The sequence below is a fragment of the Vipera ursinii genome (genome assembly GCF_947247035.1).
Source record: "Vipera ursinii genome assembly, chromosome: Z".
Classification (NCBI taxonomy): domain Eukaryota; kingdom Metazoa; phylum Chordata; class Lepidosauria; order Squamata; family Viperidae; genus Vipera; species Vipera ursinii.
Genome location: NC_139517.1, coordinates 1664253 through 1691048, shown reverse-complemented (window position 1 = coordinate 1691048; position 26796 = coordinate 1664253). Strand labels below are relative to the sequence as shown.

Genomic DNA, 26796 nt, shown 5'->3' with positions numbered 1-26796 from the left:
GCTACGGAAATTTTGGGGTCAGTTGCGGCCGTAAGTTGAGGACTAGCTTATACTGCTGTTGTGGGGGGCAGGCTCCATTATGGCCGTAACTTCGAGGCCCTCCCCCCAAAGGATTCCTCCGCTGAGCAGAGGTCAGACTAGTTGGCCTCCCAGCCCCCCCTCCCCCGGAGCGTGGGTGACCTGTTTGTTTCTCCGACACGGCGCAGGTGGAAACCGCAGCTGCAAGAGCTGCTGAAGCTGCCCGCCTTCATGCGTGTCACGTCGACGGGGAACATGTTGAGTCACGTGGGCCACACCATCCTGGGCATGAACACGGTGCAACTGTACATGAAGGTCCCCGGCAGCCGTACCCCAGGTGAGACACCCCCCTCCCCTGATTTCTCTGCTTGGTCTGAACACATTGCGGTGGAGCCTCCATATCCGAGAACAGTCTACCTTGGAACACCAGCTGTGGAAGGAGGCAGAGAAAAGCTGCCAACTCTTGCCTTGCTTGGAGGCTCCGCTGAAGCCGCTGAGTGGCTGCTTTGGGAGCAGGATGATGGGCAATAGGAGCAGGATGATGGGCAACGGGAACCCTTGGGCAGAAATGTCTCGGGAGGTTCTCCGTCACCCAAATCCTGCTTGTCCCAAAGGGGCTTTTTTCCCCAGGAGGCAGCTGGACCTTCTTTGAAGACCTTTCCCTTCTCATCCCGGAAGCTTCTTCAGCTCTGACGGGATGGTGGGGAATGGAGGGATTGATATAAGAATAATAATATAAATCCGATATAAATCCTTCCACGCCCCACCATCCAGTCACAGCTGGAGAAAAAAGTCCAGTTGCCTCCTGAAAAAGCATCTCTGGGACAACCTGGGCCAAAAACCGGGCATCCAGACCAGGACTCTCTCCAAACTTGGCCACTTTTAAGACTTGTGGACTTCAGCTCCCAGAATTCCTCAGCCGGCTGAGGAATTCTGGGAGCTGAAGTCCACAAGTCTTAAAAGTGGCCAAGTTTGAAGAAACCCCTAGGATTAGAAAACCTGGAGGTTCTGGATTCTAACGTCACGGGACTCGCCCGTTCTTCCGTTTGTGTGTGTGTGTGTGTCTGTCTGTCTCTTCCAGGGACCTTCCTGGGTCTCGAAAAGACCCCGCATGGGGGATGGAGACCAGGAGATCCCAGGCTGAGCTGCTAACTCTGTGGCTCCTTTGCAGGTCATCAGGAGAACAACAACTTCTGCTCCGTGAACATCAACATTGGGCCTGGGGACTGCGAGTGGTTTGCTGTCCACGAACACTACTGGCAGAACATCAGCGCCTTCTGTGACAGGTAGGACTTCTTCGCGGGTACCTGGAGGAACCTCCTCAGGACCACGGAGAACCTGGCCAGAGAGAAGGAACAGGGTGGTGGAGGGAACCTCCTCAGAAGCAGTAAGTGGAGAGGAACCATCACCTCCGGGGCGTTGATTCAAGAGCTTCTTCTGACGGGGGGGGGGGAACCCTGACTGGCCGACAGCCTCTCAACCCGAGTTTCCTCGCAGGCATGGGGTAGATTATCTGACCGGATCCTGGTGGCCCATCTTAGAAGACCTCTATCAGTCCAACATCCCCGTCTACCGCTTCATCCAGCGTCCTGGAGACCTGGTGTGGATCAACGCTGGGACCGTACACTGGGTCCAGGCCACTGGGTGGTGCAACAACATCGCGTGGAACGTCGGTCCCCTGACAGGTAGGACGAGGAGCGGGGGCGGGGGCTGGAGAAAGAGGCTGTGGTCCTGCCCGGAGTGGACTCCCAAAGGAGAAGGTTGACCTGGTAGCTTTTTAGGATAGGAGCTTTGGCCATACTGGCTGTTGAAAATGACCGTGTCTCCCCTTCCAAGCCAGAGAGAGTGCCTGATGCATCTCCTGGGGGTTAAGAAGGTCAAGTGCTCCTCAACCCTGGATCCATTCCAGGAGGGCGTTCTTGACGGGGGGGCCATCCTGCGGTTGGGACTTGACGACCTTCTCGATGAAGGAGAACTCGGCACATTGTGAGACAGTTTGTCCAACTGATCGTACGTTCAGGAAGTTCCTCCGAAGAGAACCTCATTTCTTGTAGCTTCAACCCAATGGTGGTAGATCCTCTTCTCTGGGACAGGGGTCTTCCAACGTGGCCCTTTGATGACTTGTGGACATCAACTCCCAGAATTCCTCAATCAGGCACTCCTGGCTGAGGAATTCTGGGAGTTGAAGTCCACAAGTCATCAAAGGGTCATAGTTCCCTCACGCTGGCTGAGGGATTCTGGGAGTTGAAGTCCACAAGTCATCAAAGGGTCATAATTCCCTCACGCTGGCTGAGGGATTCTGGGAGTTGAAGTCCACAAGTCATCAAAGGGTCATAGTTCCCTCACGCTGGCTGAGGGATTCTGGGAGTTGAAGTCCACAAGTCATCAAAGGGTCACAGTTCCCTCACGCTGGCTGAGGGATTCTGGGAGTTGAAGTCCACAAGTCATCAAAGGGTCACAGTTCCCTCACGCTGGCTGAGAAATTATGGGAGTTAAAGTCCACAAGTCATCAAAGGGCCAAGTTGGAAGACCCCTGCAGGTCCCTCCCTCCTTGCTTGGGCCAACCGTATAGAGCAGTCTTTCCCAAGCTTCTGGCACTTTCATTTACATTTAATTTATCTGGATCTTTCCTAAAGAAAGCGTGACGCTCACAACTTGGCGCCACCCTTTCCTCTCGTGATGAACAGAAGCTCCAGGTGGGCTTTCAGCGTCCACTAATTCCGGAGACCTTGAATTTGCTCTGGATTTGTGGACCTGCCAACCGAACTTTTTTCTCCCCAGCCTACCAGTACCAGCTGGCGCTCGAACGCTACGAGTGGAACGAGGTGAAGAACGTCAAGTCCATCGTGCCCATGATCCACGTCTCCTGGAACGTCGCCCGGACGGTCAAGATCAGCGACTCCGACTTGTACAAGATGATCAAGTGAGTGGGTTTTACTCTTGACCGCGCCTGGCCTGAGCCAAAACCGGTCTTCCCTGCCCTAGGACGGATAGTCCTCGCCTTACAACCACGACCGAGCCCAGAATTAATGTGGCTAAGTGAGAAATTCGTCAGGCTGGAGTTTCGTCCCGTTTTTACGACTTTCCTTGGCACAGTTGTTAAGTCAAGCACGGCCGTGGTTCAGTTAGAGGCACCATCGTTAAGCGAATCTGGCTTCCCTCTTGACTTGGCCAAACAGAGGGTCACAAAAGGGACGGAGGGATCGCGTGAACTCCCTGGGACTCTGTGACCGTCGTAAACACGAGCCCGTTGACAAGCATCCGAATTTTGATCGCGTGACCGCGGGAGATGGCGCACCGGTCATTAAGGGTGACAAACGGGTCCTAAATCGCTTTTTTCAGTGCCGTGGTCACTTTGAACGGTCAGTAAACGGACCGTCGTAACTCGAGGACTTGCCTGTACTGCGAGGATTGTAAGTGGGAGGACTGGGCCCAAATCACTTTTTTTCCCCAGTGCCGCCGTACCGTCGTTCGAACGGTCATAACGCGAGGACTGCCTGTGCGGCGCCCAGGAGTGTCCTCCTGGCAGTGGTCGGGGTTTGTCTCTGTGTGTGTGTGTGTGTGGTGTGTGTGGTGTGTGTGTGTGTGTGTGTGTGTGTGAGAGAGAGAGAGAGAGAGAGAGAGAGAGGGCTCACTCTCCTCTCCTTTATTTAGGTACTGCCTGATGCAGTCCATCAAGCACGGCCAGGTCCAGCGGGAAAGCCTCCTCCGATCCGGGAAGAAGATCGCCTACCAGGGTCGGGTGAAGGACGAGCCAGCCTACTACTGCAACGAATGCGACGTAAGAGCCCGCCTGGTGGGCCCGAGGGCGTCTCTGCTGCGGCGGTGGTGGTGGTCGTGATGGTGGCTGCAGATTTAATGCGCTGCGGCTCTTTCTCTTCCTCTCTCTCTCTCTCTCTTTCCCTCTTTCTCTCTCTCTTTTTCACTGTCTTTCTCTCCCTCTCTCTTTCTCACTCTTTCTCTCACTCTTTCACTCTCTCTCTCTTCCCCTCTCTCTCCCTCTTTTTCTCTCTCCCTCTCTCTTTCTCCCTTTCTCCCTCTTCCCCCCTCTCTCTCTCCCTCTTCCCCTCTCCCTCCCTCTCTTTCCCTCTTTTTCTTTCCATTTTTTCTCTTCCACTGTCTCTCTCACTTTCTTTCTCTCACTTTCTTTCTCTCTCTCTTTCTCCCTTTCTCTCTCCCTCTTTCTCTCTCTTCCCCTCTCCCTCCCTCTTTCCCTCTTTTTCTCTCTTTCCATTTTTTTCTCTTTTTCACTGTCTTTCTCACTCTTTCTTTCTCTCACTCTCTTTCTCTTTCTCCCTTTCTCTCTCTCCCTCTTTCTCCCTTTCTCTCTCTCCCTCTCTCTCTCCCTCTTCCCCTCTCCCTCCCTCTCTCTTTCCCTCTTTTTCTCTCTCTTTCCCTTTTTTCTCTTTTTCACTGTCTTTTCCTCTTTCTCACTCTTTCTCTTTCTCTCACTTCTCTTTCTCTCTCTCCCTCTCTTTCTCTCTCTCCCTCTTTCTCTCTCCCTCCCTCCTTCTCTCTCTTTCTCCCTCTCTTTTTTCTCTCTTTCGGTCCCTCTCTCTTTCTTTCTTTCTCTCTCTCTCTCGCTCCCTCTCCCTCTCTCTGTCTGTCTGTCTCTCTGTCCCTGTTCTCCGTTGCTTCTTTTCCGCAGCTGATGCTGCGTCAGGGGTGGGGGGTCCTGACTTGCTGCCCCTTCCGGGTTCCAGACCGACCCACCGTTTGGGCCCGGAGGGAGCCTTGGTCTGCCCGTCCCTTGGTCTTCCTGGATACCCGCCTTAGGGACCCTCTTTGCAGCAGGTCCTTCAACGCGTGCCTGGTTGGGTGCGGGGACAGGTTCTCCCGGGCCATCTCGGTGTGGCCTCTGAGACATCGATCCATTGTCGTCATCGTGACGACCGTCACCCGCTTTCCCCAAAGGGTCCCAGCGAAGGTTTCCGGCCACAGGGCGCGCGTTAGCTTTGTGTGTTTTTAAATTACCTGTGTACCTCCTGTCCCATCTCCAGTAAGGCATTCTTAATTCCCCCCCACCCTCGTGCCCAACAGTGGTGGAGACGTGGAACCGTAGTGAGGTGAAGAGGTCAACAACAGTGAGTATGATGCGCGCGGTTGTGTAAGAGGAGAAGAAAAGGAAGACGAGAAGAGAAGGAAGAAGGTGCAAACGAGAAGAAGAAGAAGAAAAAAAGAAGTTGGTCGAGGACCGGATCTGTGATTTAGGAAAAGGAAGTTGGGTCCAGCCCCGTTGTGGAGTTGGAAGGACGACGGAGGAGAAGCTTCATCGGGAAGTCTTGGAGGTGGGTGCGGAAGCCACCTGGACACAACTCAGTGAGTTCAGAGGAAGCTGGCCGGGAACTTCCATGAAGAGCCTTGAAAAAAATCAAGAGAGAAATAGAGCTCAGAAAGATGGTGGAAGCTCCGTGGATGAATGGAAGCTTCGACTTGACCGAGGAACAATCAGGAATGACTCGGCCAGTGAGACGCTGGCTTTGCGAATCAGACAAGACTGGGCTGCTAACCAAGAGCAGGGGCCAAGTCCCAAGTCGTAAGATATTTGGGACTCCAAACTTAAACAGAATAACAGAGCTGGAAGGCACCTCGGAGGTCATCTAGTCCAACCCCCTGCTCAGCCAGAAGGCCTTCTGCCATTCCAGACCAATGGCTGTCCAGTCTCTTCTTAAAAGCCTCCAGTGATGGAGCATTCACAGCTTCTGGTGGCAAGTCCTTTGGATCGAGGCGAGACCTTCATATACTTTGCCAAGTTGGTTCAGCGCCCCCCCAGAATTGTATTTCCTGCCCCAAAGAAGCCAAATGGAAATTACGTGGCACCGTTAACCCTTGGGAGGTGGCGCGGAAGAAGCTTTCCCGATAAGAACTCAAAATATGGGGGGGTTCTGGGTGGAATTCCTGGGAAACACACACACACACACACACACACACACGAGACACTGCTGCCGCCTCTCTTTCTTCTCAACCCTGCTAAAGAGACAATTATTCTTGAGAAAGAAAAGAAAAGAAATCTCCAATTTAGGGCATCTGCTGAAGCGTGGCTGGCTCGGGAATTCTGGGAGTTGAAGTCCATAGTTGAAGTCCCATCTTTCCCCAGCTCTCTGCTAAAGCCTCCGATGCTTTCTGTCCATTTCTGGATTTAGCGGTTCCACCTTGGATGGTTTGTGATGAACGAATTGGGCAAGATCCGGAACGAAGACACACACACACACGCACGCACGGACGCACCATATTGCATCTGTAGAGCATTCCTTTTAAGGAAGGACATTCAGAAGAATGGATAAATTTGACTGGCCATAAGAAGAGAAGGAGGAGGAGAAAAAAAAGAAAGAAAGAAAGAGAAAGAAAGAAAAAAGAAGAAAGAAAGAAAGAAAAGAAAAGAAAAGAGCTGGAAGGGACCTTGGAGGTCTTCTAGTCCAGCCCCCTGCTCAAGCAGGAGAACCTGTAACGTCTCTAGCCAAACATCTCATCCATAACCTTGTTCATGTTTGGCCCAGTGGCGATCTGGATAGGCAAAGCATAGGTTGAGGTGATGGAAGCGTCCTTTGGGATGTTCTCATGGACATTTGTGGGTCTTCAGGAAGTGGACAACTTTTGCTGTGACTTTCCGCTACTGGTGTGTTGGCTCCAGAAATTCTGACTTATCAAGAAGTTCTGGTCTGCTGTCTTCTCTAGGATGGGCATTCTTCCAGGATGGCACCCTCAGGTCTCCGTCTAGTGGATAGGAACCATCTCTGGCCCATCTCTGGCCTCCTCTCCTTGGAAGAAGGTTGATAGAGGAAGGGCTGGAGTTACAGTCAATCAAGGTTTGTCGTATTCGCCTGAATTCAGACTCAGCCCTGGGAGAGAAACTTGCGTGTGGATTTCATGGGTCATCTAAGGGGAGACCTGGATGGAGAGACTGGGCCATAACTGTTCTCTTACATCATCAGGGGGTCTTCAAACTTGACCCTTTGATGACTTGTGGACTTCAACTCCCAGAATTCCTCAGCCAGCGTGAGGGAACTATGACCCTTTGATGACTTGTGGACTTCAACTCCCAGTATTCCTCATCCAGCGTGAGGGAACTATGACCCTTTGATGACTTGTGGACTTCAACTCCCAGAATTCCTCAGCCAGCGTGAGGGAATTAGGACCATTTGATGGCTTGTGGACTTCAACTCCCAGTATTCCTCAGCCAGCGTGCCTGACTGAGGAATTCTGGGAGTTGACGTCCACAAGTCATCAAAGGGCCAAGTTTAAAGACCCCTGTCTTACATCACCTCTTGGTGTTATCTCCAGTATCCTCCAGCGAGATGGCGAACTGGACCCCCTGTTTAGGTTTCCCCTCCTAAGAAGGTAGGGAGGACAACGTCGCCCATCGGGTGACCTTGATGGAGGACTCAAGTCCTGGTGCCCTTCCCCTCTTCCGTTCGACATGTACCCGGGAGAGGATATTGATCGAAAATAAAGACATTTTTTTTTTTAAAAAAAAAGTATGATCGTATCGTTGTATTTTGTACCATATTTTGCAAGCCCTCCACCCATTTGGTCAGTAAAACTGTGAAGCGGGGACCTCGGTTCTGCCGCCTCCGGTCCAAATGCAGTCAGTTCAGCGACTCCCTTTGGACTACAGCACCCATTGTCCTCCGCCAAGCCAGCTGAGAAAAGCCGATTTGCAGTTTTCGAAGGGTGTGCTAAAATGGAAAAATTTAAATGTAGGGCAGGCTTAAAATTGAGAGTTTTTGAGAAGGCCTCGATGGGGCTGGGAGGCGGACCGCCGGAGGGAGAGACGGTGGCGAAGCGGTTTTGTTGTCTTGCGTTGAGAAAGTTAGGTAGATGACGGAGCTAAGAGAGCGACAGAGTTGGGAGGGACCTGGGAGGTCATCTAGTCCAGCCCCCTGCCCAAGCAGGTGACCCAGTTCCAGTTCAGACAAAATGGCTGTCCCGTCTCTTCTTAAAAGCCTCCAGGGATGGAGCACCCGCAGCTTCTGGAGGGCAACCGTTCCACCGATTAATTAATGGGATCACACAGTTGGGAGGGACCTGGGAGGTCTTCTAGTCCAGCCCCCTGCCCAAGCAGGGGACCCTGTTCCATTTCAGACAAAATGGCTGTCCGGTAAAAGCCTCCCATGTGACGGTTCAGTGGCTCACTGCAGGGAGCGGAGCTGGGCTAGCAACCTCGGTGGATTCCTTGCGGATTCCTTGGGGCGATTCAGGGAAGGGGGGGGAATCCCGCCTCGTCGGAGGGGAACTGACCCTCCCTCTCTCCCTCTCTCTCCCCCCCCCCCGGCAGGTGGAGGTGTTCAACATCCTCTTTGTGACCAGCGAGAACGGCAGCAAGAACACCTACCTGGTGCACTGCGAGGCCTGCGCCCGCAAGCGCAGTTCCTCCCTCCACGGAGTCGTGGTGCTGGAACAGTACAAGACCGAAGAATTGATCAGCATTTACGACAGCTTCACCCTGGTGAGGGTCTGAAAGTGGGGTGGGGAGGAGATCCTTTTGCCCGGATCACCTCTGGCGGATCATTTTGCCCGGAAGGTTTCCTTCCCCACCCCACCCTACTCAATTCCCCTTTTCTATTTCTGAAAATTAAATCGCTCTCTCCCCTAGAAAGCGGTTCCTGCCCTGTTGGCGGAGCTGTTCGGCCAACTTAGCTGCACGGATAGTCAATAATAATAATAATAATAGTAGTAGTAATAATAATAATAATAGTAATAATAGTAATAATAATAATAATAATAATAATAGAGTTGGAAGGGACCTTGGACGTCATCTAGTCCAACCCTCTACTCAGGCAGGAAACCCTCTACCATTTCAGACAAATGGCCCTCCAGTCTCTTCTTAAAAACTTCCAGTGTTGGAGAAGGGAGGGAGGGAGGGAGGGAGGAAAAAAATAAGAGACTCGGAAGGGACCTTGGAGGTCATCTAGTCCAACCCTCTACTCAGGCAGGAAACCCTCTACCATTTCAGACAAATGGCTGTCCGGTCTCTTCTTAAAAAGGAGGAGGAGGAGGAATAACAGAATAACAGTGTTTGAAAGGGACCGTGGAGGTCTTCTAGTCAAACCCGCTGCTCAAGCAGGAGACCCTAGACCAGGGGTAAGGCAACCTCGGCTCTTTTATGACTCGTGGACTTCAACTCCCAGAATTCCTGAGCCAGCCAGGCTGAGGGGAAAGGGAGAGGTTTCCAAGCTGAGTCATTGCTGGCTCAGGAATTCTGGGAGTTGAAGTCCACGAGTCATGAAGGGGCCATAGTTCCCCCATGCTGGCTCAGGAATTCTGGGAGTTGAAGTCCACCAGTCATAAAAGAGCCAAGGTTGCCTAACCCTAACCCTAGACCAGGGGTAAGGCAACCTTGGCTCTTTTATGACTCGTGGACTTCAACTCCCAGAATTCCTGAGCCAGCCATGCTGGCTCAGGAATTCTGGGAATTGAAGTCCACGAGTCATAAAAGAGCCAAGGTTTCCTACCTCTGCCCTAGACCTTTTCAAAAGTGGCTGCCCAATCTCTTCTTAAAAACTTCCAGTGTTGGAGAAGGGAAGGAAGGGAGGGAGGGAGGGAAGAAGGAAGGAAGGAAGGAAGAAAGAATAACAGATGGAAGGGACCTTAGAGGTCATCTAGTCCAACCCCCTGCTCAAGCAGGAAACCCTAACCAATTTCAGGCAAGTGGCTGTCCAGTCTCTTCTTAAAAACTTCCAGCGTTGGAGCACTCACCGCTTCGGCAAGCAGCCGTCTTAAACAAGACCCGTTCAAGGTGACCCCGGCGCTGAAACAAAATGTGACTTAATGACCGCTTTTGCTTCATCGTTACGACCGTTGCAGCATCTCCCACAATCCCCCGATCGAAAATTCAGAGATGCTTGGCAACGGATTCGTATTTACGACGGTCCGTCACGTGATCCCCCTTTTGCGACCTTCTGACAGGCAAAGTCAAGGGCGGGGGTGTGTGTGATCCACTTAACAACCGGGAATAGCAAAGCTCACTTCACAGGTGTCTTTCTGAGCAATGGAAATTTGGTCGTAAGATGAGGAGCACCTGTCCTTTTGGGGGGGGGGGAGAAATGGCCATCCTGCCCAGATCCTCTCCAGATCGATTAGAGTAGGGGTCTTCAAACTTGGCCCTTTTATGACTTTGCTGGCTGAGGAATTCTGGGAGTTGAAGTCCACAAGTCATAAAAGGGCCAAGTTTGAAGACCCCTGGATTAGAGAAAGGAAGAAGAAAATGAGGATTGGGAAGGAGGTCCCTGATTGACACATGTCCCCCCCCTTCTTTTTTTTTTGTTTTTTTTGCAGGCTGCGGCGCCGAGTTCAAGATGAGCCATATCACCCCCAGGCGCCGATGTCTGGGCTCACTTTTCCCGTGCTAGTTTCTCCCACTCCCACTGTGAGTGTTGGGGGGCAGAAGGTGCTGTAGCCCCCTTCTCTGCCTCCCCTCCCCCTCTGAAAAAAAAGAGCCGAGCCTCAATTTCCCCTCCGTTGCTTCCTCGCAAACCCGCCCCGAGCCGGAGCGACACGGATCCGGCCACAAGCTTTGTTTCCTCCCGACGGACCCTCCTTTTAATTTATTCTTTTTCTTCAAACGAAAAAACGAAACAAAACACAGACACACACAACGAACCTCCTTATTTTTATTTTTTATTTTGTTTTTTTTTAATTTTCCTGGGTGGTGCTGAAAATTTTTTTATTTTATTTTTTTTTGGGGGGGGGAAACGAAAAGAGGAGAAAAAAAACAGAAGACAATAAATCGATCGATAAATCTTGAACTTTTTTTTTTTTTGGAAAAATAAATAATAAAGGGGGGTGAAGAACAATGAAGTTTTTTTTTGACCCGAAACGGACGGTGATGTTGAATATGATGACTCTGTTCCTAAACGGGGATTGGGATCTGCGTCCCTCTTAGCGTCGAACTTCCGCGTGCCTTCCCCCCCCGCCGCCGCCCTCCTCCCCGGGATGAGCATCATGGGCTCAGAGGAACGAAAAGAAGAAAAAGAAAAAAACATTGCAGCCCGTTCACACGAGCATTTACGGATTTGTGGAACAGAGGCGTTCGCCGGGCTGCCTGGCGTGGTTTATTATTTTTATTTTTATTTGTTCGTTTAATTTACATTCTTCCCCCCCCCTTTGGTGTGTGTGTGGTTGGAAATTTTGAGAGAGAGAAAAAAAAAGTTTGGAAAAACAAAGGAAAAAAAAAACGCAAGCAAGCAAGCAAAAAAAAAAAATTAATACGGGTTTCTTAACAGAACTTTTATGGGTTGAGTTCTCTGGATGAACTTCTGGTTTTTTTGGGGGGGGGGTCAAAAGAGTGTACATTGATTTATATATATTGGCTGGGCGGGGCCAGGGACAATTTGCGTGTGTGTTTTTTTAATTATTCTGATGGACATTTGATTTCTTACATCCTTTTATATATTATATATATATATATAAATATAAGGAGAAAAAAAAAATCTGGTTTGTATTAGAAAACTGCTTTTAAAAACAAAAATACACAAAACAGACAAAAATATATATATATATATATACATACACAAGTGCAGTCGAAAGTTGTCGGTGCAAGGCGCACGGGGAGGGGAGGGGGATTTTGACCGTGCGAAACTCGCAACCCTGTGCGAAAAGGGTTATATATATATGGTGCTTGCCCCAAATCAAAGACACACGGGTAGATGGGAGGAAAAAAAAAATTTGGCAAAATTTGGCGGGGTGGGGTGGGGGAAACGTTCTCAACACTGTCCTAGCTTTTGTTAACGGTTGTTAGGTGTGTAACTTAAAACGCAATCCTTCCTTTTTCACCTTAACTGTTCAATGTCCTTAACTGTCCACCCCACTCGTACTACTAGTTCATCTTTTAACCGATGTGATTATTTAATTGTGTGGGGTTTTTTTTATCGAATTCAACTGGCTTCTCTCTTAATTTTTATTATTATTTTAAGAAAAAAAGCTAGACAGTTCTCCGTTTGTTTTAAAAAAAAAACCAACAGAAAACAAAAATGTCTGATTTGGGGTAATTTTTCTCGTTTTTTTTTTTTCTCTGTGTGTGTGTGTGTGTGGTTTTTTTTTTTTTTTAAAAAAAAGAAATTTGTACCTCCGCGCGTCAGAATCGTTTTACAATTTATAAATGTTCTCTCTTTTTTAATTTATATGTCTTTTTTTTTTGGTTGTTTGATAATGGGTTTTCTCTATTTATTGGTCTTTTATGGGGAGGGGGGATTTTTTTTTTTTGGGTTGTTGATCCAGCTTTTTTTTTTTTTTTAAAGAAAAATCTTTTTTTAAAAAATGTTGGGTTTTTTTTTTAAAGTCAAGTCTTTTTTTTTTTGGTCAGACCTTTTTTTTTTTTTTTGAGTTTCTCTGGAATTGTTACGGAGTTTCTAAATGTTTTTTTTATTTTTGTCGACTGTTTCCTGGACGTAAAGCTGAGTTTTCTCACGAGGTTAGGTGGGACGGGGAGGGGGGGGGAAATGTGGGGAGGGGGGGATGAGGGGGGGGTGAGAAAATAAAAGTTGATTCTCATTCATTTGTTGATTTCCTCCTGAACAGAATTTCATCCTAATCCTACACTGTAAAAAAAATAAAACCTTTCTTCCGAAACCTGCACTTTTTTTAAACAAAACAAAACGAAACAAACCCAGATTCCCTTTTCCCCCCCGGAACACACTGTAATTAAAACAGATGAAGATCTCCTTAAAACTTTTTTGGGAAAACACACACACCCATACACACACACACACACACACACACCCTTCATGTACTGTAGGGGGACGAGGAGAAAGCAAAATCTTATTTTGTAAATGTAAAAAAAAAGAAAAAAAATAAATTAACTCACAGAGATTAAAAAAAATAATAATAAACCAACCTGGTTATTGGTGGTTTGTTGGTTTTTCTCCCATTTTTGCGTTTTGATCTGTGAGCTGCGGGATTGGATGCCTAAAGCGGGCGGGGGGGGCATGGGATCCCCATTGTTTAAAAGGGGGGGCTTTGTGTGTGTGTGTGTGTGTGGGGAGAAAGCAGAGGCCTATTTAACCTGGGAAATGTTGCTTGGCCAACCCGGTGGGGAGTGTCTCCTGGCTTCGGAGTCCCAAACTGGGCACGGGGGGGGGTTGGGGGTGTTTCAAGGACCCTTCCCCCCTGCGTCCCAATTAACTCCAGGGCAATGCACCCCAAGCTTTTCAGCCACACCTTTCAAGCCTCTCCGGATGGGCTTTTTTTAAAAAAAATAAAAAAATAAAAATTCAGATTTTAAAAATGGGGGGTGGACTGTTTTTCCTTTGGTTTCCCCCTCCCCTCCCCCAAACAGCAACATCTGGCCTGGGCCCAAGGTGTGAGTGTGTGTGTGTGTATGGGGAGGGGGGGCTCTGTGCCATTTTGGGGAAGGGGAGGCAGAGGGGTGGGGGGGGGAGGATGGCCGAAAGAAGCATCTCTGGAATTCAGAAGGGAGGGGGACCCTTCCCCTGCTGGAAGGGGGGGGCTGCCACTCAAAAGGGAGCATCTTGGGGAGAGGCGAAAAGCTGTTCTCTCTCTGTGTGTGTGTGTGTGTGTGTTGGGGCTTTGTGCTTTGCACTCTGCGCGTGTGTTTGTGCATTCCTAGCTTATCCTGGAGGGAGGGAAGCTGGGGGGGGGTGGGAGGAAAGGAGGGAGGGGCGCCTATAAAAGACATCTGCCCCGGCTAAGCCCAGCCAGAAAAGCTAAGAAGCCAGCAGCCCAAGATGAGCTTAGACCTCACTTGCCCCAAGCCTGGGCCTGGGTCCCTGGAGTGCGAGGGGACCCCGGGGACCTCGCCACTGACCCCCCCTCCTTATGCTGGGGAGGGGGCTCTGGAGCTCCGAGGGTCCCTGGATTGCTGGGCTTGTGCAGTGCTAGTCACCCTCCAGAACCTGCTGGTCGGCGCGCTCAACCTCCTCCTGGCTGGATTCATCTTTGGGTTGGTCCTCTTGCCTGCTGGGGTCCTTTTGGGCTTCGGATTTCTCTGCCACTCCAAGGTCAGTGGTCCTGCTTAGCGGGGTGGTGGTGGTGGTGTCAGAACTGGGAGGGATGGAGTAGGCGGGAAAGGCAGGGAATTTGGGGAAGGGGACGGCTGGCTTTTTGAATGTTGAGGGTGTTTTCGTTTTGCTTTGAAGACTGGGGAAAGGACTGGGGGTCCTGGGGTTGGAAATCAAACCCCCCACCCCCAAGGTTTGGGGAGAGAGGCCGCCAAAAGTTGGCCTGAGAACAGCACGCATCCCCACCCAGGTGCCTTGCCCAGGTCTGAATCGGCATTCAGACATTACCCAAAAAAGATGCTGAGATTGTGGGGAAAGTAGCAGAGAAGAGTAACTAGGGGGTGGGGGTTTGAAGGCCTGGAGGCTAAAACATACGAAGAACGAACCGGTTGGGGATTTGGGTTGGGCCAGTCTAGAGGAAAGGACTAAGGAAGGCGGGGGGGGGGGGGGCAAGGAGAGACATGATAGCAGCTTTCCAGTATTTGGGGGGGGCTGCCCCAAAGAGGAGGGGGTCCACCTGTTCTCCAAAGCAGCCGAAGGCAGGAGAAGAAGCAACGGATGGGAACTCATCGTGGCCGAGAACAAATCAACCGGTGGAATGACTTGCCTCCAGAAGTTGTTCGCCATCTGGAGATTTTTAAGAAATAACTCGGACAACCCCTTGTCCGAAATGCTTGAGCAAAGGGTTGGACTAGAAGACCTCCAAGGTCCCTTTCTGATTGTGGCAGGCAGGCAGTCGCTGCTCCAGATCTCCAGCCATCCTTGAGAAGAGGCTGGAAACTTTTGTTGTTGTTGCCTGGATCATCCATCCATCCATTGTGGAATTTTTCCGCCTCGGAATTAAATCCGGGAGTCGGAAAAAGCTGCTTCCAAATTCCTCCTGTTTGGGGGCTCAGGTGGATTAACTTGGTTCCCCCTCCTCTGAGGTCCGAGGAAAGGCCAATGGGGAATTCTTTCTAAATTTGCACCGTGCTAGTTAAAAACAACAAAAAAATAAAATTAAATAAAGCAGGCATCCTTAAGTTTCCGTGTTCCGCTGTAGGAGTGGGAAGAGCTACCAGCTTTGGGGTAACGCACGGGGATGAGTGGGGGGGGGGGGCTTCGGATTTGGGATGGGACTGGGGTTGCCTGGGCTGAAAATTTGAGACCAAAGAGGAGGCTGTGAGGTGGCCAGGGGTGGGGAAAAAAAATCTCATTTTGGTACAGTGAGGCAGAGTCACGCTATCAGCGGTGTCCTTGCAGTGAGACGGGCAGCGACTTTAATCAGTCTTTCAAATAAACATAAAGATCTGGGCTCAAAGCATCCTCGGCTGGAGGCTGCTGTAAGGAAGGAAGCTGCCATTTCCTCCTCCGTCCTGCGTACCCCCAAAATTGACTTGAACCCACTGTGGGTCTCCCCCGTTCCCTGCCCTGGGCTTCTGAAGCTCCAGCTTGGCTTCTCCCCAATGGGGGTTTGTGCCAAGATGCGATACGAAGAGGGTTCAACGCGGATCAGTCAAATTGGAGTCTACAAGGCCTCGGGAAGGCCACGCTTGGAATCCGGCATCCGGTTTTGGTCGCCACGATGTAAAAAAGAGGTTGAGACTCTGGAAAGAGGGCAGAGAAGAGCAACAAAGAGGATCAGGGGACTGGAGGCTAGCCTAAAACACATAAGGAACGGATGCTGGAATTGGGGATGTCCAGTTTAATGAAGAGAAGGACGAGGGGGGGACATGATAGCTGCGTTCCAGTATCTCAGGGGCGGCCCCAAAGAAGAGGGAGTCAAGCTCTTCTCCAAAGCCCCCGAAGGCAGGAGAAGAAGCAACAGATGGAAACTCGTCAAGGAGAGAAGCAACCTAGAACTAAGGAGAAACTTCCTGACTGTTAGAACAATTAACCAGTGGAACAACCTGCCTCCAGAAGTGGTGAATGCTCCAACACTGGAAGTTTTTAAGAAGAGACTGGACAGCCATGAAATGCTAGAAGGTTTCCTGCCTGAGCAGGGGGTTGGACTAGATGACCTTCAAGGTCCCTTCCAACATTATTATTATTTGTTGTTGTTGTTGTTACTGTTATTATTACCTCTTTGAACAAATAGGATGGGAAGAACATGAATAAAATGGCTTATAAGCCTCCCTTGAATAATTTCCACTGCAGCTCTTTGGGCGCATCTATGTGCATGCGTTTCACGTATGTGCCGGAAAACTCCATGGAACCTGTTCAATTCTGGAATAGGAATTCAGGAACCCTCAATTGGGATAATTAGCTACTGCTAAGCTTGTAAGCCGCCCTGAGTCTTCGGAGAAGCGCGGGATATAAATGGAATTAAAATAAAATAAAAATAAAAATAAAGTTGGGAGGAGAGAGCCGTGCGTCAAGGCCTCTGAACGGATGGATGACGCTCTTGTGAGCAGGATGTGCCGGAGAAATGAAGTAGCTGACTTCATTTCTTAGGGGACTTTTGAACAACAGAATAACAGAGTTGGGAGGGACCTCAGAGGTCATCTAGTCCAGCCCCCTGCTCAAGCGGGAGACCCTGTCCCATTTTCAGACAAGTGGCTGTCCAATCAGGAAGGAAGGAAGGAAGGAAGACAAAATAGCAGAATTAGTTGGAAGGGACCTTAAAGATCTTCTAGTCCATCCCCCCTGCTCAAGCAGGAGACCCCGCCCCATTTCAGACAAACGTTTGTCCAATCTCTTCTTAAAAGCCTCCAGTCTTGGAGTCCCCGCACCCTCTGGAGCCTGAAAAGACCTTAAAGGTTGGGGCGGGATGAGCCAAAGGCACTCTGCACATGCTCCGCTTCCAGCAAATTTGCAGCTGTTTTAAGAAAACATGGGAGCTTTTAAGGGCGAAATCTCTGCCCCCCTGGAGATTCCTGTCGGGGAGATTTGATCAGATCTTGTCCAGATCTCCAGACCAGGCCTAGCCCTGGAATTCAGTTGGCCTCCTGGGGCCCCCCTCCTCTCTCCTCCCCGAGCCCACCCACCCCCTCCAGTCACAGGACTCCTGCTCCTTCCCTCACCCCACCCCCCATGCCCCTTCCGCAGGTCCAGGTTGACGGGGAGAGTCAAATGTTTCGGGATTAAGTCTCCGGCCTGAATCCCAAGGCAAGATTTGTGTGTGTGTGTGTGTTTGTGTGTGTGTGTGGGGGGGGCACATCACCCTCTGCGGGAATGCAACTAGTGGGTAAATGGATGGTAGGTCAGGCCCTTTTGGGAGAGGCTGGGGCCGACAGCAAAGCAACTTCTCTGGACTTGTGTAAGAACTTTAAAAAAATATATAATTAAAAAATGGGTCTGTGTTTATGAGCATCCTTGGCCTCCCGACTCTGATTTGTTCCCAGCGGTTGTGAGAAGGAACGTGATGGGTGGCGTGCTCAGGATCCTCCTGCGTGTGAGAATAAGCCAGTCAGGTCATGGGCTGCAAACGAGGGTTAGCCGGTAGGCACACAAAATGCACGGTTTTGCATGGCTAATTCAAAGCTAATTCAAAGTGGCCAAGGTTTTGGACATTCCTGCGTCAGTGCATCTCCGCCGCATCTCTTATTTTCTTATTTATATGAACCACACCCCTGCCTCAGGTAGGATCGTAACTTCTCCAGCATCCTCATGACAAAAGGGAAATTAAAAAAAATTAAAAACAACGGTTCAACGTTTGAATCTTACTTGAATCTGGCCCGCTGAAGGAAGAATGGCAGGGGTTATTGTTTGAGATGGGTCGTTTTCCACCATCCTACCAAACAACAACAACAATAACAAAAAATCTTTGAGGTAAACCTGAGTTACTCTGACACGTAACTCCCAACAGGCTCTTACTTAAATTTAATCTCTCTCCAGCGGGAATCGAGTTCTATTTTTCAAGCGGGAAGGCTTAAAAAAGAAAAAGCCAGTGGATCTAAACAGGGTGGATTCCTGTCCATACTTTTATTTTGCGGGCGACCTGGCTTACACCAGCGTTGGTGTGAAGTTTTGTGTGGATGCTGGTGTAGCCTGTGACTCGACTAAAGAAGATAGATGTGTAGACATCAACTCGGAAGTAGGAATGGATCTTAGAAGATAGAATAATAAGAGCTGGAAGGGACCTGGGAGGTCTTCTAGTCCAACCACTTGCACAAGCAGAAGACCCTGTACCATCTCAGACAAGTGATTGTCTAGTCTCTTCTTGAAAATCTCCAGTGATGGAGCGCCCACGATTTCTAGTGGCAAGCTGTTCCACTGGTTGATTGTCCTCCCTGTCAGGAAGTTTCTCCTTAATTCCAGGTTGCTTTTCTCCTCGATTAGTTTCCATCCGTTGCTTCTTGTCCTTCCCTCTTGTGCTTTGGAGAATAAATTGACCCCCTCTTCTTTGGGGCAGCCCCTCAAATATTGGAAGACTGCTATCATGTCACCCCTAGTCCTCCTTTACACTAGACTACCGACTCCTTTGTATGTTTGCCTCTCCAGCCTAAGGCAAGTAAATTCAACCTGTCCACTTTGGGACATTCATCATTTTGACACCCCGATTTAAAAAAAAAAGGGATCGAATTTCATCTCTCAAAAGTAATCCGGAGATCCAATCTTAGGCATCCAATCTTATTTTGGTCCCAAACCCACAGAGGTAGAAACCAGCCAAAATTAAGAAGAAGGGAAGGTAAGGTCTGGCTTAGCTAAGCAAGAGACAGTCAGCCACTATCTGCCGATTGTGGGATCTTACACAAGGCAGCGTAGCGTTTGAGTATCTTGGGGGTGGGGTGGGGTTCCCCCCCCAAAAAAAAATCTAAGATATTCGTCTCAAATGGCATATTTGTCTGAAATGGTATATAGGGTTTCCTGCCTGAGCAGGGGGTTGGACTAGATGACCTTCAAGGTCCCTTCCAACTTTATTATTATTATTATTATTGATGATCGCACAGTCAGCCAGATGTTCAGACTGGATTTGGCATTTGTGTCTACCTGTCGAGTCCTGTCCAAGAACCTGGGAGAGGCAGATGTGGATGTTTGATGGCGTTACAGATCTCGTCGCAGGATGGAAGCCGTTCCTAGTAAGGCCGCCTTTTGCAATTGACCGACGGCGAATTTGTGAATGCCGATGATGGTGTCCAAGTGGTGCTCCAGTTGTTTTGGGATGGCAACCCAAGGCGCCTATGACTATTGGTGCCACCCTTGCTTGCCTTTGCCACAGTCTATTTCTATTCCTATTTGTAGGTCTTTGCATTTTGTTATCTTCTCCAGTTCTTTCTCCTCTATTCTGCTGTCTCCAGGCACTGCCACGTCCACTATCCAGACTTTTTTGTCTTTCTTATCGACAATTGTTAAGTCCGGGGTGTTATGTGGCAGGTGCTCGTCTGTTTGAATTCTCAAGTCCCAGAGCAGTTTAACTTTATCATTTTCTACGATTTGTCTCAATTTTACGGTCCCACCAGTTCTGGCTTGCAGGCAAATGACATTTCTTGCAGATCTTCCAGTGCACCGTTGTTGCTACTTTGCCGTGCCGCTGCTTGTAGTCAGCCTGTGCGATCTTCTTGCAGCAGCTCATCGGGTGGTCCACTGTTTCTTCAGCTACTTTGCAGAGGTGGCACTTACTGTCTGTTGCTGTCTTCTCAATTTTGACTTTGTATGCGTTTGTCCTGGAGGCCTGGTCTTGTGCAGCCAGAATTAGTCCCTCCGTCTCTTTCCTCAACTTTCCCGCTCTTAGCCATTGCCAGCTCTTGTCATTATCTGCTTTCCCAGCTATTTTTTTTTAAAATGTACTGGCCAGGTAGTGCTTTGTCTTCCCACGCCTCCGTTCTGTTCCTCATTTGGTCTTTCTTGTAGGCCAGTTCGGCCTCTCCACGAGTCAGCAAGCCTTCCCGAGATACTAATTTCAGTGCATCTTCGTCGTCGTCATTATTATCATCGTTGCTGTTGTTGTGTTGGGGGGAAAAAACCAACAACCCCCATTGGCAGCCGTGTGGCCGCTCACCGCCCTTCCGCAATGGGTCTGGGCACCTGCCCAGAGCGATTCTCCCGTGACGCTGGGGGCTGCACCAAAGCCGGTCAACAGGAAAGCCCAGGCCTCTCCGGCCGGGGAAACTGCACCGGCTGGCCTGCCAACCTTTCCGCTCGTCCCCCGGCGGTGAAGCAAGCCAGATACCCCGGCTGGGGTCTGATAACCTCCCGGGGGTCCAAAAGACGCATTCCAGGCATAGCCTCGGCTGCACACACACACACACACACCCCACCCCACCCCACCCCCGCTGCTGCTGCTGCTGCTGCTTCAGGGGAGCCGGCCTCCTCCTGCCCTCCCCCCTTCTTCCTCCTTTTCTATCTTCCTCCTCCCCCTCTCCTTCCTTCCTCTGTTCTGTCTCCTTCCCTTTTCTCGCTTTTCGTCCTCCCTCTTTGCTATCTTCCCCTTCCCTTTCTTTCCTATTTCGCTTCTTTCCTTTCACTCCTCCCTTTCCACTTTTCTCTTCCCTTTCTCTCCTCCCTTGCGCTGTTCTCTCTTCCCCTTTTCTCCCTTCTTTCCTCCAGGATTCAACCCTTCTTTCCCTCGCCCTCCCTCTCTCCCGTCCTCTTTTCTCCCCTTCCTTTTCTATTTCCTTCCCTCCATCACTTCTTCCTTCCTTTCCTTTCCTTTCCTTCCTTCCCCCCTCCCTCTTTCCTTTCTTTTTTTCTTTCTTTCTTTCTTTCTTTCTTTCTTTCTTTTTCTTCCTTCCTTCCTTCCTCCTTTCCTCTCCTTCTCTCCCTCCCTCCCTCCCTCTTTCTTTCTCCCTTTCCTTCCTTCCTTCTCTCCCTCCCTCCCTCTTTCTTTCCTTTTTTCTTTCTTCCTTCCTTCCCTTCCTTCCTTCCTTTCCATTTCTTCCTTCCTTTCCTTCCTTCCTCCTTTCCTCTCCTTGCTTCCACCCCTCCCTCTTTCCTTTCTTTCTTTCTTTCTTTCTCTTTCTTTCTTCCTTTCCTTCCTTCCTTCTCTCCCAACCTCCCTCTTTCTTTCTTTCCTTTTTTCTTCCTTCCTTTCCATTTCTTCCTTCCTTTCCTTCCTTCCTTCCTCCCTCCTTTCTTCCTTCCTTCCTTCCCTCCCTCCCTCCCTTTCTTTTTTTTCTTTCTTCCTTCCTTCCTTTCCATTCCTTCCTTCCTCCTTTCCTCCTTCCTTCCTTCCTTCCATCCCTCCCTCCCTTTCTTTCTTTCTTTCTTTCTTTCTTTCTTCCTTTCTTTTTCTTTCTCTTTCTTCCTTTCCTTCCTTCCTTTCCTTCCTTCCTTCCCTCCCTCCTCCCTTCCTTCCTTCTTCCCTTCCTCCCTGCTTCTCATTCCCATCTCCTTCCTTCCTTCCTTCCTTCCTTCCTTCCTTCCTTCCTTCCTTCCTTCCTTCCTTCCTCCTTTCCTGTCCTTCCCTCCCTCCCTCCAGATTGGAAGCTTCTGCTCCTGGGACAGCAATGGGTCAGGAAGGAGATGCACCCCTATAATGAGGGATCTCGGAGTCCTAGTGGACGATCCCTTAAACAGGAGCCAGCCGTGCGCTGCTGCTGCTGCCTCCAAAAAAAGCCAGTGCAATCGCAGGCGGCATTAACCGAGGGATAGAAGCAAGTTCAGGTGAAGGGTTAATACCACTTTACAAGGCCTTGGTAAGGCCACACTTGGAATACGGCATCCAGTTTTGGTCACCAGCAGTGCTTTTTTTTTGTAAAAGAAAAAGGTGCCGGAACTCACAGGGGTCATACAACCCGCCTTGCCTACTCGACAAGGTTTCATGCAAACAAAAGTGCTGGAACTCCGTTCTGGGTGTTCTGTGAGAAAAAAAGCCCTGGTCACCACCATGTAAAAGAGGTTGAGACTCTGGAAAGAGGGCAGAGAAGAGCAACGAAGATGATCGGGGGACTGGAGGCTAAAACATACGAAGAACGGTTGCTGGAATTGGGTATGTCTAGTTTAATGAAGAGAAGGACCAGGGGGGACATGATAGCAGCCTTCCAGTATCTCAGGGGCTGCCCCAAAGAAGAGGGAGTCAAGCTGTTCTCCAAAGCTCCTGAAGGCAGGAGAAGAAGCAACGGATGGAAACTAATCAAGGAGAGAAGCAACCTAGAACTAAGGAGAAACTTCCTGACAGTGAGAACAATTAACCAGTGGAACTCCTCGCCTCCAGAAGCGGTGAATGCTCCAACACTGGAGGTTTTTAAGAAGAGACTGGACAGCCATTTGTCCGAAATGGTATAGGGTTTCCTGCCTGAGCAGGGGGTTGGGCTAGATGACCTCCAAGGTCCCTTCCTATTATTATTGAAACATGAAACTCAGTCAACTGAACACTCAAACTGACTGGCACTAATGGTCGACACGGGTTGCTGCCAGCATCCTAGGGATCAACCAGGTACCGCCTTAAAATGTAAGATGTTCCGTGTAGCGCCGTTTTTTGTAGCATTGCTGGAGTTATGGCAGGAAGCTGCAGTTTCTTGATGTATTTTGCCAAGTTGTTTATTATTATTATTACTATAATAATAATTATTATTATAATTATTATTTCTGAAATGGTCTAGTTTTCCTGCCTGAGCAGCGGGTTGGACTAGAAGACCTCCAAGGCCCCTTCCAACTATTATTATTATTATTAATGATGATGCTGATGCTGTGTGCCCCAGGTAGCTGGCTTCCCTGGGTGTGTGTGTGTGTGTGTTTGTGCCAGGGCCCGGCTGGTGGGTTGCTTAGAGGAGATTTCTGATGGCCGCTGTCCTCTTTCTCCTCCGCAGTTCCTCAACACGCAGGAGCACTACTGCATCAGCCACTTGCACGACTCGGCCGCCGTGGGCCTACTAGTGGTGGGCTTCACCCTGCTGGTGCCCCTCCTGGTCCTGGCCCTGGCTGCCTACTGCCGCCTGGCGCGCCGCCTGCAGCTCGGCTACTGCCTGGTGCCCTACAGCAAAGCCATCTACAAGAACCTGCCCGCCAGTCGCTACCACAGCGTGGGGTGCTGCGGTTGCTGCTCGCAGGACCTGGATACCGCTGGGGAGAAGGTCTGGGTGTGAGGAGGGGCCGGGGGGGGGAGAGGGTAGGGCTGGGGATACCGGGAGGGGGGGGGAGTTGTGGCACAGAGAGGCCTGGCAAAGACACCTGGGCGGAATGGACTGGCTTCTCTGGGCACGGAGGAGCTGGCTGGCACAAATTCCCAAGAGGAGTCCGCCTCTGTAGCGCACGCGGGCGAAAGGAAGAGGAGACGGGTTTATTTTTACGCCACCCGGAAAAGAAAACGAACTTCTTCTTTTTGTTGTTTTTGAGTCCGTCTCTTAAGCGAGGACTCTCCGCAGCTTCCTCTTCTCCATCCGGCGCCTGGAGCTGGGACTGCCCCTCGAACTCGGAACGCGCCTGCTTGCTGCCTTGCGAAGCGGTTTTTTCTGTTGTTTTTTTTACCCAAGCTCGGCAACTTTTTAAGATGGAGGGACTTCAACTCCCAGAATGCCCCAGCCGGAGCGTGCGCTGGCTAGGGCATTCTGGGAGCTGTAGTCCAGCCCGTCTGAAAAGTTGCCGAGGTTAAAAAACACTCAGCTAATGTGCATTTACGGAAGTTGCCTCGAGTGAATTAACCAGAAATTCTTCTTTTTTATTGTTGTTATTGTTATTATAATACACTTTGTACATCAAGACTCTGTTGGGGTTTGGCTTTATTTTTTCCAGACCGGGGGGGGGGGGGGGGGGGAGAAGAAGCTGGGGAAATTTATTGTCTAAACTAAAACAGGGGTCTTTAAACTTGGCCCTTTGATGACCTGTGGACTTCAACTCCCAGAATTCCTCAGCCAGCATTCATTTAGTGACCAAAGTTACATCATGACTGGAAAAAGTGCCTTGCGACCGATTTTTCCCACTTAGCGACCGTTGCAGCATCCCCCCCCGTAGTCACGCGATCAAAATTCGGACACTTGGCAGCTGACTCGTATTTATGATGGCTGCAGTGTCCCGGGATCACCTTTTTGCGGCCATCGGACAAGCCAAGTCAAAGGGGGTAACCGGATTCACTTAAGGACGGTGTGACTAACTTAATGACCGCAGGGATTTGCTTTCAAATCTCTGGCAAGGGAAGGTGTAAAAGTACCAAGTCCACAGAAGAAAGGTTTCACTTAGTGACAGAAATGCTCAATGATTGTAAGTCGTAAGCAGGAGGTCCTCTACTTACAACCAGCAGCTTTGAAGTTACGACACTGAAAAAGCTTACAGCCACCGTGGCATCCCCGTCATGTGACCAAAATTCATGACACCTGCAACGTCCCAGGATCACGTGATTCCCCCTTTTATGACATGCCTGGCTGTCTTCCAATCAGCAAAGTCAATGGGAAAAGCTGGATTTGCTTAACGGCTGCACAGTGATTTGCTTAACAACCGTGGCAAAGGGAAAAAAAAAAACAGCTCATAAAACAAGGGCACGGCTGGCTTCACAGCTGCCCCACTTAACAACAAATTTTTTTTGTCCCGATTGTGGTCGTTTTAAGTCCATGCCTGCATTTTTAAGTTCGCCTGCATGCCGAACATGGAGGGCAAATTCAATTCATAATGTGGGTAAACCAAGGAGGGTTTTATACACAACTCCCGTCTGATGAAACCACTCCGTTTTGGCGCAAACTTTCATTTCCCAAACGTGAAAACGGATTTTGAGACGGACAGCTCCCTGTGGCAAACCCACAACGGACACGGGTGCAGCCTTGAACCGCATCCCCCAGAAACGTCAGAATTCCCCAGCCAGCAAAAGCAAAGCTGGATGGGGAATTCTGGGAATTGAAGTCCAGCCCTCTTAAAAGTTTGAAAAACAAAAATAATACTGAATTAGATCGTCCTTCTCCAAGCTTGGCAACTTGAAGACTCGTGGACTTCCGCTCCCAGAATTCCCCAGCCAGCTGGGTTTTTGCTGAAGTCAAGATATATTACATCTACCCCATTCCCACCGTCTATTAAGAAATTTACCCTATCAAAAATATGCGATGCCACCTTTGTTTCTTGTCCTATCCGTGCTGAATTCTGGCAAACCCTTGCTGGCTGGGGAATTCTGGGAGCTGAAGTCCGCATGGAGACCCCTGAACTAGTTCGTGCAAGGCGATTTAGACTTAGAATTAGCCTACCTTTCTGGATCTACCTGGGCTGAACAAACAACAACAAAAAAGGCAGCTGTCCTTCTTGTAATTAACTTTTGCACTTGAAACAAGAGATGATTTAAGGCAGGGGTCTTCAAAGTTGGCCCTTTGAGGGCTGGTGGACTTCAACTCCCAGAATTCGTGCCTGGCTGAGGAATTCTGGGAGTTGAAGTCCACCGGTCCTCAAAGGGCCAACTTTGAAGACCCCTGATTTAAGCAGTCAATCTTCCTGCATCCGTCCCCTTAGCATCCAGGACTAGAAGCATGGTGACCGGGCTCTTAGGAGAGGGCGGAGACCCCAACCCTTCCTGATTCTGCCTTGCTTCTTCCATCTGAAGGGAGTCACCCTGTGCTACTCCGGACTGCGACGGCCCAGGGGGCTTCACCCCCCAACGGCACGTAGCTCAGAAGAAAAGCTATTTGAGAGGGGTTGACTTCTGAGCCGGAAGAGGAGGCATCCCCCCCCCCTCGATTTAAAAGCAGAAACGCGACAAGTTGATTGTGCGATAGCAAAAAAAACTGCTGCCCACGGTAAATTTTGCAGCTTCCAAAAGAGCAGCGAGGGCTGCCAAGGAGAGGAAGAGCTGGATAAGGAAGAACTGAATCAGCTCCCAGGGCGCCAGCCAGCCCGAATGGGGAGGAAGGAACCCCGCGATTAGATAAGCCAGGATAGCTGCTGGCTCGCACAAGCTGCCCATTGTGAAGAGGGAAGACAGAGGACAACCCCCCCCCCACCACCACACCGTTCTAATCTATAAAGGCCGCTTCCTGTTGGGTTTGCTGGCTGGGATTTGGGAAGACAGCCCCGTGCCTCTTCCCAAGGCAGTTTTGGCAAAGGCCCTGGGGTGGGAAGGCCGGAGAAAGGAGAAGGGGGGGGGGGGAGAAAGGAAAAGTGGCTTTTTCAGGGTCATCCGAGTCTTTCCCGTCAGCAAGACTGCCTAGCCACCCAATGAGACTCGCCTCCATAATTCAGGTTTTTAGCGTGGGTTTTAGGGGCCGTTGGGGGGGGGGAAATGTAAGAGGGAAAGGTAAGTTGTCCCACTCTCTGGGAGGAAGATATTTTCTGTAATCAGAAAAAAATAAAAAGCTGTTTTTCCCTGTTAGGGCATTTTCAAGGTGCCCATTTTCTGCCTGTCATAGATAGATAGATAGATAGATAGATAGATAGATAGATAGATAGATAGATAGATAGATAGATAGATAGACAGACAGACAGATGATGTAAGAGAGAGATGATAGATAGAATTAGATGATAATAGATAGACAGACAGACACAGAGACAGACATAGCTAGATAGCTAATAGAGAGACACAGGGAGATATAGAGATACAGACAGACAGACAGACAGATGATGTAAGAGAGAGATGATAGATAGAATTAGATGATAATAGATAGATAGACAGACAGACACAGAGACAGACATAGCTAGATAGCTAATAGAGAGACACAGGGAGATATAGAGATACAGACAGACAGATGATGTAAGAGAGAGAGAGATGATAGATAGAATTAGATGATAATAGATAGATAGACAGACAGACACAGAGACAGACATAGCTAGATAGCTAATAGAGAGACACAGGGAGATATAGAGATAGACAGACAGACAGACAGATGATGTAAGAGAGAGATGATAGATAGAATTAGATGATAATAGATAGACAGACAGACACAGAGACAGACATAGCTAGATAGCTAATAAGAGAGACATAGGTAGATAAAGAGATAGACAGACAGACAGACAGAAACACATAGCTAGATAGCTAATAGAGACACATAGGGAGATA

General features: G+C 49.6%; 2 protein-coding genes and 1 long non-coding RNA gene across 8 annotated transcripts in view; 2 read left to right on the top strand and 1 right to left on the bottom strand.

The window, feature by feature from the left end:
* KDM6B (lysine demethylase 6B) overlaps nt 1–12057 on the top strand; it is a 94627-nt gene extending 82570 nt beyond the window's left edge. For all 6 annotated transcript variants that reach the window (XM_083377627.1, XM_083377622.1, XM_083377624.1 and 3 more), the window contains 7 exons: nt 207–355; nt 1190–1304; nt 1516–1703; nt 2800–2941; nt 3673–3799; nt 8294–8464; nt 10294–12057. In XM_083377627.1, the coding sequence (XP_083233753.1) occupies nt 207–355; nt 1190–1304; nt 1516–1703; nt 2800–2941; nt 3673–3799; nt 8294–8464; nt 10294–10317 (916 nt within the window). In that variant the 3' untranslated portion in view covers nt 10318–12057. The remainder of the gene's footprint in view (nt 1–206; nt 356–1189; nt 1305–1515; nt 1704–2799; nt 2942–3672; nt 3800–8293; nt 8465–10293) is intronic.
* On the bottom strand, nt 4571–8295 carry LOC310649438. Its single transcript, XR_014494225.1, has 2 exons — nt 7210–8295; nt 4571–7085 (listed from the first exon to the last, which is right to left on the bottom strand). It is a non-coding gene; the product is annotated as an uncharacterized lncRNA (long non-coding RNA).
* A 1635-nt stretch (nt 12058–13692) lies between the features above and the next one.
* Nucleotides 13693–22921, top strand: TMEM88 (transmembrane protein 88). The gene is made up of 2 exons (XM_083377814.1): nt 13693–13973; nt 22643–22921. Exons 1-2 carry the CDS (start codon nt 13701–13703, stop codon nt 22916–22918), a joined length of 549 nt encoding a protein of 182 aa, XP_083233940.1. The 5' UTR covers nt 13693–13700; the 3' UTR covers nt 22919–22921.
* The last annotated feature ends 3875 nt before the right edge of the window (nt 22922–26796 follow it).

Excerpts from the sequence above, each read along its gene's own strand:
- TMEM88 (XM_083377814.1), top strand. The coding sequence starts at position 13,701 with ATGAGCTTAGACCTCACTTGCCCCAAGCCTGGGCCTGGGTCCCTGGAG. Across the intron at positions 13,974-22,642 it reads GATTTCTCTGCCACTCCAAG|TTCCTCAACACGCAGGAGCA; the intron begins GTCAGTGGTCCT and ends TCTCCTCCGCAG.